Genomic DNA, 12,807 nt, shown 5'->3' with positions numbered 1-12,807 from the left:
ACCACTGCTGTAGAAAAGTCCTTGGGGATTTCCTCTTCTGAGCTCTTTGGTTCAAGGTTTTCAATGAAAATGTTGTCATGTTCATGTTGAAGGAGAGACTGGGAAGAAATGTGAAAAGAGAAATGGCATTTATCTAGGTTCTCTTGTAAGGAAGTGTTTCCGGACAAGGGTTATGTTTTGAATAAAATGCCAATAGTCAAGTCATCCTTAAAAGGCTGGACTTGTATGTGCTATAATATAAAGAGCAAGATTCTTGATTGAAGTGCAATATCCTCCAGGGTCTTAAAAGATGTTTGAGGAGTCATCCTCTGTACTTTTAAATCTTCTACTGGAAGTCAACCCTAATTTCAGTTCCTATTTCTTCCAAGTCAAAATGCTAACAATATGATTAACAATATGTTTCTTATAGAAACATTTAAATACTTAAAGGATTGGACAGGCTAGATATAGGAAAATGTTCCCGATGTTGGGGGATTCCAGGACCATGGGTCATAAGAATAAAGGGTAGGCCATTTTAGACTGAGATGAGGAAAAAGTTGGTCACCAGAGAGTTGTGAATCTGTGCAATTCTCTGCCACAGAATGCAGTGGAGACCAATTCACTGAATGTTTTCAAGAGAGGGTTAGATTTAGCTCTCAGGGCTAAAGGAATCATGGGATGTGGGGAATAGGCAGGAACGGGGTACTGATTTTAGATGATCAGCCATGATCATATTGAATGGTGGTGCTGGCTCGAAGGGCAGAATGCCCTACTCTGCACCTATTTTTCTATGTTTCTATTGTAGATCAATCACATATGCTGATTTGATCCATGCTTGGTTTTGCTATTGCTGACCCAATCCATGATCCATGCTCCATGCTAGTTTTCCACTATGCCATCAGGCAGTATGCGATTAGCTAAGCACCGGCTTCAATATGATCTACGATGCAGAACTTTATGGAGGCTAACGCCATGGTTGAATGAAGTACTTTTTATGAAGTTTCACGACTTATGGTTAACACTGCTTCATACACTATGTCTCAAAATCAGCATTTCAAAAATCTTGTGCAGAATGATTGAAGATTCTGGAAAAGAAAATATTCCTGTTAGCAAAAGCAAGTTTTAGGATTGTTTCCCACATATTTTAGTCTTCCTTAAACCAGTTTCAAATTCACAATTTAAAAATACCCTGAACTCCAGTTTCTCCAAATGCTGTGTGTCCATTGGTCTCTCGCAAACCAACTCCAAAGAAATTAAATTAAAAAAATTAAAACACAGATACAACAAAACAGAGAAACATACAAACAGGGCCTGCACCTCTCTTCCTTTAGAGCCTTCCCAAATAACAGAAAAACTTTGAAATACCAATTTTCACAGTGAAAACCTCCAACACATAATCCATATTAAGGAAAAGATGGATGTGTGGCTTCCACGCAAGTCACACAATTTCTTCAAGAAATACTGCCTCTTAAATCACAAGGCACTGCAAATTTACAGAGCAACGGGATCTTTCAATCAGATCCTATTCTGCCTGGAACATCGAATTGATCAATATTTCTTCCAATACATTTTTAAAAGTCACATAACAGCCTTTGCACGCATTCCATGCATTTTCTCTTCCTCCCTCTGCTTGACAACACCACAAAAATACCTTATCGTTCACTGAGAAGTTCCTGGCCAGGTTTGACTCCCCAAAATGCAACCACCCCATAGGTTCACAGCCATGGGCCCAGTACTGATCCATGAGGCACACACTCGTCACAGGCCTCCACCCTTCAGCAACAAGCTCTGGCAGAATTAAAGCTCATAAACCTGTCTGACAAGGAACTGAAGAAATCTGATGAAATGTTATTGACTAAACATGTTGCTGTCTGTCCTATTAAAATTACTTCCACCTTTCATTTAAGGTAGACACAAAATGCTGGAGTAACTCAGCAGGACAGGCAGCATCTCTGGAGAGAAGGAATGGGTGACGTTTCAGGTCGAGACCCTTCTTCCAGCTGCCAAAAACAAACCTCATCCTTCCCTCCATCCAAAAATCGAATGCCTTTATCACTGATCTTTCATCCTCAGGCAATCCTACCTCCACGCCTCCACCCTCAATGTGCACAGCTCATATCTACCGCCTCCTCAAGTTCACAAGCAGGACTTGCTACCATAACATTTCTAATGCTGGGCTGAGCTGAGTCAAACAAATGTAGGGTGAGGCAGAAGGTGATAAATTCTGGATGGTCGGTCAGGATTCCCAACATTGCTATCTGCTGTTTTTGTCAGTAATGAATCTCTCCCTATATAGTCAACAGGACCTATTTTTATATTGATTCCATTGGCACACACCTGGTAGTACAAATAAATTAGACTTCTAATTGCTTGGCAATTGTTGTCTTTTGAAGTTTCAGATTTCTCAGCCTGCTGCTATTCCTAAGCTATCAAAATAAATTCAGGCTCTTCCATGCTCAGGGAATAATACTTTTTGATTTATTAATTCACAGGATCCTTTGGAGAAGCACCTCATTGCCACACCATGATTCCCATTCGAAAGACATTTAGCCTTGTTTTCATAATTGGAGCTAGTGTTCTGCTGTATGTAAGTTGGCATATGAAAACAGAACAACATTTTCAAAAGCACATGGTAAGAATGTCACACGTGGAAGATGAAGCTCCCATGGATGATCCTCGTCCACTCCTGGACCCTGGGATTATGTTTGTGGAAACAACAGACAAGGTGGAGCTGAAGCCATTGGTGATGTGCTCAGTGGAGTCTACTGCTCGTCAAAACCCAGATAAACCAATCTACTTCTTCATGAAGGGGTTCAGTGGCAACTTGAGCCAATATCCAGAGCCTAAGTACAGACTCATCTCATTGCTCTCCTCAATGAAGAATGTTGTCCTTCTCCCTTTAAACGCTACCGAACTGTTTGATGATACTTCATTGAAATTCTGGCATCAAAAGGTAACTAATAAGAAGAAAGTGTGATGTGTTACATTTTGGGTCGTCAAACCAGAGTAGGAATTTCTCAGTGAATTTTAGGGTCCTGGGGAAGGCTGTAGAATAGAGGGAGATAGGAGTACAAGTACATATTTCACTGAAAGTAACATCATAGGTGGACAGGGTGGTGAAGAAAGCTTTAGACATAAAGATAGACACAAAATGCTGGAGTAACTCAGCGGGTCTGGCAGCATCTCTGGAGAAAAGGAATGTGACATTTCGGCTCGAGACACTTCTTCAGACTGAGCGTTGGGGAGAGAGTAACTCGGGGTATGAAAAGGTTCAAAACAAATCTGAGGCGGCACCAATGATGAAGCAAAAGTGGAGTCCCCAATGATCAATTCTTGGCTGTGGGGAGGTGATAACAATGAGACATGCTGACCTACATTAGTGAAAACATTAGGTATAGGATGTTGATGATGCAGTTGCACAAGAAGTTGGTGAGTTTTGTGTTTGTTTTGATCACCCAGGAAAGATTCCATTAAGTTTGATTGTTTTTTTTAACATGATATTAACCAGGAAACAAGGACTAAATTATTGGAAGATGGTGGACAGGCTTGGCATTTGTTCTTCAAGCTAAGGAGACTGAGGGGTGATCTTATAGACGTGTCTAATGATGTTAGGGACATGGATCAGGTGAACGCACACAATAGATTCGTGAGGCCTGATTTTCCACACAGTGAATGGTCTGTCTATGGAATGAGCTGGGGGAAGTGCTTGAGGCAGCTTCTGACAACACTTAAAGGACATTTGGACATGTACATAACAGGAAGAGTGTGCATTGACTATGTTCTTCCTGGGAGTAAGTTGACTCAGTCTATCTGAAATTCCTTGAATGAGGAAGAACACACTAATTGGAATGCAGTAAAGTTGCACCAGGTTGATTCCTTGCATGGCAGGTTTGTTGTATAACTGAGATTGAACATCTTGGGCCAGTGCTCAAATGAGATTAGAAAGCTATATCCCTAAAATGTCCAATATTCGTAAGGTGCTTGAAAGGGTAAATGCTGAGATGATGCTTCCCTTGATTATGTGTCTATATTAAGGGGATGACTAGCTCCAAATAGGACTGGACATTCAGGATAAAAATTGAGGCGGAACTTCTTGTGGTGTGGTGAATTCAAGAGGGTGGTGTGGTGAATTTTTGGGATTTTCTGCCAAATAAGTCAGTGAATGTTTACTGGTTGGGCATCTATAAAACATGAATTGATACAGTAGATTTTTAATGTTTGCTGCTGCAATAGTCAATACAATACAATACCATTTATTGTCATTTGAGCCTCAGTGAGGCTCAAACGAAATTCCGTTTCCACAGCCATGCAAAGACAATTTCCTACAGACATACACACAATTTAATTCACACAAACATCCATCACAGTGAACCCACTGTGATGGAAGGCAAAGTCTTTTTTCTCCCCTGTTCTCCATTTTTCTCCCGATGTCCAAGCCCTAGGCGGGCGAAGATAAGTCCCACAGCCATTTTAGGCCGTGCCGGGCGATTTACGAACCCGCTCCCGGTCTAAAAGTCACAGTGTTGGAGCCCCCGGCGGGCGCTGTAATGTCCCACGGCCATGAAGCCGCGCCGGGTGATGTACGTCCCCGCTCCGGGTAGTGCCAACCCCGCGACATGGGCTGGAGAAGTAGCGTTGTGGGAGCTCCGGGAAGCGGTCTCCCCCCCGGAACCGCGAGCTCCCGATGTCCCAGTCCACCAGACCTGCGGCTGCGTTGCTGGAGCCTCCGGGCCCCAGGAGTCGAGTCGCAGCAGCGAGTCACCACCGCTCCCCACGCTCCGAGGCCGGCCAGCCCCACGATGGTGAGTAGTCCGCAGCTCCGCAGTCTTCCAAGCCCCCGGGTCGTTCAGGTTGGAGGCCGCTCCACGATGCTAGGCCCCAACGACAACGGAGACCCGACAGGGAAAAGGTCGGGTCTCCTGGACAGGGAAGAGATTTTAAACAGTTTCGATATTTAAAATAGATATTAATGACCACTATGTTGTCTGGATTTAATTATTGCAATCAAAATAACAAACTGCAAAGGGTGCAAAGAAGATTTTTAAGGAAGTTATCAGTTCTGGAGGTTTTGAGTTATATGGAGAGGTTGGATAGGCTGTCGAGAGCGATTGAGCTCCTATGTCGGGGCGATCTAAGCTTCCGCATCGGGATGGTCGAAACCAAAGATTATAGAGGAGCAAGATAGGCCACTCCTCCGAAATCCAATGGGCTGACGTGTAGTACGTGACGGAACGTCACGGCCGCCATTTGTCCGATTTGCCTCCCGCTGTGTAATCCGCTCTATCATCAGTGTAATCAGTGTTGTCAGGAAGTGTTTGATATAGCGCATCTATCACCTCACATATTTTAGTTAATTTTATTGTAAATGTTTTCCCCCTGTTCCCCCATTTCCCTCCCATCTTTCCTCCCCAGCCGCCACCTTTGCGTAGTTTCCCTTGCATTGTGTTGTGCAGCTTCCCTTGTATTGCTTTAACACACACTGTGCACAAAATTAAATTTAACTTATATATATATTTATATCAATGTGTGTTTGTGTGTGCCTGTGTGTGAGAGGCAAGTTAAGGACCTGTCCCCACCAGCATGCGATTGCATGCGTCTAGCGCGACCAAACGTGGTCGCTTGAAAAATCTGTGTTTTCAGGTCCGGTGGACTGGGACATCGGGAGCTCACGGGTCCGGGGGGAGAGAGAGACCGCTTCCCGGAGCACCCGCAACACGACTTCTCCAGCCCGTGTCGCGGGGTTGGAATGACCGGGAGCGGGGCCGTAAATCGCCTGGCACGGACTAAAATGGCCGTGGGACTTATCATCGCCCGCCTGGGGCTTCGACATCGGGAGAGACATGGAGAACAGGGGAGAGAAAAGACTTTGCCTTCCATCACAGTGGGTCCACTGTGATGGATGTTTGTGTGAACTAAATTGTGTGTATGTCTAGGAATTGTCTTTGTTTGTATGGCTGTGGAAACAGAATTTCGTTTGAGCCTCACTGAGGCTCAAATGACAATAAATTGTATTGTATAATCTTGCAATGCCTGCAGGCGCATTGAGGGCGTACACAGCGTCTCGACGGGCGTACGCAGCGTCTCGGCCGGGGTACGCAACGTCTCGGACGGCGTACGCAGCGTCTCGGCGGGCGTACGCAGCGTCTCGGCCGACGTATGCAGCGTCGACGGCATACGCCTAGCACGTGGCGTTGTGCGAGATGTTTTTTAAATGTGTTATGTGATTTGACATATTTCTCTAGTTTCTTTATTCAGATTTCCTCTAATTTGCTTAACAACCTTTTTCTTTCAATCTCTGTGTATGTATGTATGTATATATATATATACACACACAAATCTTTTTTTATAAATATATATCACAATATATAGCATTTAAGTGCAATTGTTCAGTTGTGGGGAGAGACCTGTATATTGAAGATGTATTTTGCCACTGACATGTCAATTTACCTTCAATGTAGAAGAGCTTATTTAAAACTTCTTACGTAGACCATTTAAAGTATTTTCTTTCTATCCTCCTTTGGACCTAGGACACTAGCAGGGCTGCCAACTCTCAGGCAGAGAGAGAGGGGGGAGGAAGAGAGAGAAAGGCAGATGGGGGGGGGGAAGAAGAGAGAGAGAGAGAGAGAGAGAGAGAGAGAGAGAGAGAGAGAGAGAGAGAGAGAGAGAGAGAGAGAGAGAGAGAGAGAGAGTCCCACTGGGGTGGCTCAGCGGGACGGGCAGCGGCTCTGGGGAGAGGGTTGCGTTTCTGGTCGAGACCCTTCTGCAGACAATCACAAGTACTCTTACCGACGAGAGTTCAGTTCAGTCTGAAGAAGGGTCTTCTCTCCAGAGTCGCTGCGCTGCCTGTCCTGCTGAGTTACTCCAGCTTTTATCTATCCTCAATTTCCGAGTTAAATACCATTTCTCACCGGGGGCTTTTTGCTTCTACCCTCCCCCCACCCCACCCATTTCCCAACCTCAGCCTCACGGACATAGAAACATAGAAAGTAGGTGCGAGAGTAGACCACCAGGTCCGTCGAGCCCGCACCGCCATTCGCTCATGGCTGAACACTAAACAGACACACTTACCCACAAACAGTAGACACAAACATAGAAACATAGAAACATAGAAAGTAGGTGCAAGAGTAGACCACCAGGTCCGTCGAGCCCGCACCGCCATTCGCTCATGGCTGAACACTAAACAGACACACTTACCCACAAACAGTAGACACAAGACACAGAACACAAGACACTACCCTCCCCTTTATACCGCTATCACCCCTCTCCACCCCAAGAACCGCGTGATCTCCTGGGGGAGGCAAAAAACCGGATAAAAACCCAGGTCCAATTCGGGAAAAAAAATCCGGGAAATTCCTCTCCGACCCCAATCCAGGCGATCGACACTTGTCCAGGAGATCACTCAGGTCTTACTATACTAACCATACCTAGGCCCATATCCCTGCCCTCTCCCCGTAACCCCTTATCCCCTTGGCAGCTAAAAAAACATCTATTTTAGACTTAAATATATTTAACGTTTCTGCTTCCACTGCTCCCTGGGGCAGTGAATTCCATAAATTAACCACCCTCTGGGTGAAGAAGTTCTTCCTCATCTCAGTTTTAAAAGAGCCCCCCCTTATTCTGCAACTATGTCCCCTAGTTCTAGTTTCCCCGATCATTGGGAACATCCTCGGTGCATCCACCCGATCAAGGCCCCTCACGATCTTATATGTTTCAATGAGATCGCCTCTCATTCTTCTAAACTCCAAAGAGTAGAGTTCCAGCCTACTTAACCTTTCCTCATATGTCAATCCCCTCATTGCAGGAATTAATCTTGTAAACCTTCGCTGCACTGCCTCCAGGGCTAGTACATCCTTTCTTAAGTATGGACCCCAGAACTGTACACAGTATTCCAAATGTGGTCTCACTAATACTGTGTACAGCTGCAGCAAGACCTCCGTGTTTTTATACTCAATCCCCCTAGCAATAAAGGCCAAAACTCCATTGGCCTTCCTGATTGCTTGCTGCACCTGCATACTAACTTTTAGTGATTCATGTACTAATACCCCTAGATCCCTTTGCGTTGCATTACAACGCAGCTCCTCCTCATTTAGAAAATAACTTGCCATATAATTTTTTTTCCCAAAGTGAATGACTTCACATTTATTAGTATTAAATTTCATCTGCCAAGTTGTTGCCCACTCACCTAGCTTATCTATATCCTTTTGCAGACTCTTCCTATCCTCCTCATCCCCTACTTTTCCTCCCATTTTTGTATCGTCCGCAAATTTTGATATATTACACTTGGTTCCCTCCTCCAAATCATTTATATAAATTGTGAACAACTGGGGTCCCAGCACCGACCCTTGCGGAACCCCGCTAGTTACCGGTTGCCATCCCGAGTATGAACCATTTATCCCCACTCTCTGCTTCCTATTTGTTAGCCAATCCTCTACCCATGCTAATATATTACCCCCAATCCCATAATTTTTTATTTTTAGCAATAGTCTCTTATGTGGCACCTTGTCAAAAGCCTTTTGGAAGTCCAAGTATACCACATCCACCGGTTCCCCTTTATCCACCCGGGTTGTTACTTCCTCAAAGAATTCGAGCAGATTCGTTAAACAGGACTTCCCCTTCACAAAACCATGCTGGTTCTGTCCGATGAAGTCATGTTTATCCAAGTGCCCCGTTAGTGTTTCTTTAATAATTGTCTCTAACATTTTACCCACCACCGATGTTAGACTAACCGGTCTATAGTTACCCGCCTTCTGTTTACTTCCTTTTTTAAATATAGGTGTTACATTGGCCATTTTCCAATCCACTGGGACCGTTCCTGCCTCCAGGGAGTTTTGGAAAATTATCACCAATGCATCCACAATCCCCACCGCTATCTCCCTCAAGACCCTTGGATGTAATCCATCAGGCCCAGGGGATTTATCCTCCTTCAGTCTCATTAATTTCCCTAATACCACCTCCTTGGTGATCTTAATAGTATTTAGCTCCTCCATTCCTACCGCCCCCTGTTTATCCAGCGTTGGAATATTTTTTGTGTCTTCTATGGTGAAGACTGATACAAAATACTCGTTTAATGCATTTGCCATTTCCATGTTCCCCACCAACAACTCTCCAGTCTCACCCTCCAATGGACCAACGTTCACCTTAGCCACCCTTTTTCTTTTTATATAGCTATAAAAACTCTTACTATTAGTTTTTATGTTGTTCGCTAAATTCCTTTCATAGTCTATTTTCCCCGTCTTAATTAATCTCTTAGTTATTTTTTGCTGACCTTTAAATGCTTCCCAATCCTCTACCCTCCCACTATCTCTGGCTACCTTATATGCCCTTGCCTTCAGCCGAATACTATCCTTTATAGTTTTACTGAGCCATGGCTGACTGTTCTTACCCTTACCCCTTTTTTTCTTCATAGGAATAAATTTTTCTTGAAGGTTATACAGTAGATCCTTAAACGTACACCACTGCTCATGTACCGTCTTATTCTTGAGTCTGCTATCCCAGTCAACTTAGATCAGCTCAGTCCTCATACCTTCATAATCCCCCTTATTTAGACTAAGCACCCTAGCCTGAGTTTCAACCTGCTCCCCTTCTATTTGAATATGGAATTCGACCATATTGTGGTCACTTGTTCCCAACGAGTCCCTAACTATGACATTTTTAATTAATCCTGCTTCATTACACAGGACCAGATCCAAGATTGCCTCCCCCCTTGTCGGTTCTGTGACATACTGTTCTAGGAACCCGTCTCTAATACATTCTATAAACTCTTCCTCTAGTCTACTCTAGTGTGTGGGCAGACCGGTAAAATGGCGTCGACAATCACACATGTGATACTACGTCTTTTTCGCTGAGTGGCGCAAACTTGCTCCTCTAGTATCTTTGGTCGAAACTCCTGCGGCTTGGAGTTTCCAAAATCGGTCCCTAACCAGGGACCGCGGGTTTCACGATGTTAAAGTCCGCAGCTCCCGCAGGTTGGAACACCAAAGGCCGACCACTGGCAAAGGGATCACCCACTCCAAGATGTTAGAGTCCGCAAGCTTCGCTGTTTTGTAGCTCCAGAACTCCCAAACAAGAGGCCGCCAACTCCACGATGTTCGGCCGCAATGCGGACGGAGATACCACATGGAAACATTTTATATAACATGCTCCCTTTAGCTCCCACATAATTTCTTCCGTTATCACACCCCATATCTCTCTAAACCTTTCCTGTTCATGTGCCTGAACAATTGAGTTTGAGTTTGAAGAAGGGTCTCGACCCGAAATGTCACCCATTCCTTCTCTCCAGAGATGCTGCCTTTCCCGCTTGGTTATTCCAGCATTTTGTGTCTGACTTTGAAATACTGTTATTGTAGCTGCCTCAGCAAGTTCCTTTGGCAGCTCGTTACATGTAGCCACTGTTTGAAAAAATTGATTCTCGGGTTCCCATTAAATCTTCTGCCATAAATGATGCCTCTTTTCATAAATGTTCTGACTATATTCATTCACCCTATCTATTCCACTGATTTTACATACCTCTATGAAATCATTCCCCAGTCTCCTTGTGTCCAAGGTATAAAGTCCTAAATAAACCTGCCCAACTAGTTCAACATTATTCCCTATCGCTGGGTGACCAGAACAGAACACTATACACTAAGAGGGTTGCCACCAATATCTTGTACAATTGTACAAGTCAATTATTTGACTGATAAAGGATTGTGTCACGAGGAAGAGACAAAAAGACTGCAGAAAGAAAGACTGCATGTTTAGAAAGAATGGAAATTAAGATAATGAATTAAACAATTTTTGTCCATTATCCCACAGGTAAATCCAGAAAAGGAGAAGTTTTGGACCCATGTGTTTGCTGATGGCTGCAGATTAGCACTGCTGTGGAAATATGGGGGCATCTACCTGGATACTGATATTATATCAATGAGGCCAATGCCGTTTGCTAACTTTACATGCCCTGAGCATGCTAGAACTGTCAGTAATGGGGCAATAGGTTTCTCACATAGGCATCATCCTGTTTTATGGAATTGCATGGAAGATTTTGTGACCAATTACATTGGACATATTTGGGGCCAACAAGGCCCTAAACTGCTTACCCGTGTGCTAAAGAAATGGTGTCAGATGGATAATCTAGCTCCCTTCATTGGCAAAGAATGCAACGGCATCTCTTTATGGGTCACAAATCGGTTCTACCCAATCCCATTTCGAGCTTGGAAAATGTACTATACTCCTTGGAAAATGAAGGATATAGAGCGGACCTTCTCAGCAACATATGGAGCACATGTCTGGAATTATATGAATTCCGAAAATAAAAGGGAAATCGTTGCTGGAAGTGGATCATTAATTGAACATTTTTTTCAGTTGTATTGTCCAACTACATACAGAAATGTAATTCAGTTGAATCATAGTACATGGTGATTTATGTCCTGATGTCCCTGTTTTTAGTATCTCTAAAAGTGTGTTTTACTATGGGTTAATATGGGGGGGCCGGGCGGGAATTGGGGAAACTGTTTTTTAGTCACTTACCTCGGTGGAATGCGACTTTTCTCCTAGTTGCAATTCGCCCTTCCTCGCGGCCTAATAATTTGGATTGGTGCGGCCTCTCCCGGAGTCGGGTTCAGAGCTTCACCAGCGGGCGCAGCGCGGACTTTCCATCGTGGAGCCGGGCAATCCCTTGCCGGGGGGTCGCTAGAAGAAGTGCTCCGATCGCTGGCCCACAGAGTACGACATCCTGAAGCTGCGGTCTGTGGAGCTTCTAGCTGCGGGCATGGCGTGGACTTTCCATCGCGGACCGGGTGAGCCCGAAGCAGTGCTCCAACCGCCAGCCTGCGGCCTATAACATACTGATGCCGCAGTCTGCAGAGCTTCTAGCCGCGGGTGCGGTGTGGACTTTAAGAGATCCGACCGCCGGCCCGAGGTCTAGAACCAAAGGCTGTGTGTCTTTGTTTTGGAAATGCTAAAACTGTGTTGCCTTTGGATTGGAAATGCTGAAGCTGCGTTGCCTTTGGTTTGGAAATGCTAAAACTGTGTTGCCTTTGGTTTGGAAATGCTAAAGCTGCGTTGCCTTTGGTTTGGAAATGCTAAAGCTGTGTTGCCTTTGGTTTGGAAATGCTAAAACTGTGTTGCCTTTGGTTTGGAAATGCTAAAATGTGTTGCCTTTGGTTTGGAAATGCTAAAACTGTGTTGCCTTTGGTTTGGAAATGCTAAAATGTGTTGCCTTTCATTTGGAAAAGCTAAAGCTGTGTTGCCTTTCATTTGGAAATGCTAAACCGGTTTGTCAACCGTCAGTCACAAACCACTACACATTAATGACATTGATCTGGAGTTGGTCAGTAGCACTAAGTTCCTGAGGGTGCAGATCACGAACAGTCTGACCAGGTCACAAATCATCGCATCACTAGTTAAGAGAGCGCAGCAGCGTTGGCACTTTCTGCGCCGGATGAGAAGAGCTCACCTCCCCCATCCCGTCCTCACCAATTTCTACAGGGGCACCATAGAGAGCATTTTGACCAGCTGTATCTCGGTCTGGTTTGGGGACTGCAAAGCCTCCGACTGGAAGTCCGTGCAGAGAGTGGTGAGGACTTTTCAAAAAATCATCGGGACTTCTCTTCCTTCAATCCAGGACATTGCGTGCAAACGTTGCTTGTCCAAGGCCAACAGCGTTATAGAAGACCCCACACATCTCCATCATGAACTGTTCACTCTGCTGCCCTCGGGCAAAAGGTATCGCAGTATAAGGAGCAGAACAGCCAGGTTTTGCAACAGCTTCTTCCCCCGAGCCATCAGAATCTTGAATTCCATATAATGCGCCGCAACAATTATCAATTTTATCTATTTTATCTTTTTATC

General features: G+C 44.6%; 1 protein-coding gene across 6 annotated transcripts in view; it reads left to right on the top strand.

Annotated features, from left to right (window-relative positions):
* LOC116979746 (alpha-1,4-N-acetylglucosaminyltransferase-like) overlaps window positions 1–11,890 on the top strand; it is a 44,430-nt gene extending 32,540 nt beyond the window's left edge. For 5 of the 6 annotated variants that reach the window (XM_033031508.1, XM_033031510.1, XM_033031511.1 and 2 more), the window contains 2 exons: window positions 2,472–2,932; window positions 10,774–11,890. In XM_033031508.1, the coding sequence (XP_032887399.1) occupies window positions 2,472–2,932; window positions 10,774–11,376 (1,064 nt within the window). In that variant the 3' untranslated portion in view covers window positions 11,377–11,890. Of the gene's footprint in view, window positions 1–1,801; window positions 2,182–2,471; window positions 2,933–10,773 lie in introns of those variants that run through there. The other variant, XM_033031509.1, reaches the window with a different exon arrangement.
* Window positions 11,891–12,807: the final 917 nt, after the last annotated feature.

The sequence above is a fragment of the Amblyraja radiata genome, chromosome 13 (assembly GCF_010909765.2).
Source record: "Amblyraja radiata isolate CabotCenter1 chromosome 13, sAmbRad1.1.pri, whole genome shotgun sequence".
NCBI lineage: Eukaryota > Metazoa > Chordata > Chondrichthyes > Rajiformes > Rajidae > Amblyraja > Amblyraja radiata.
Note: the sequence above shows the minus strand (reverse complement) of the source record. Positions and strands in the feature narration are given on the sequence as shown.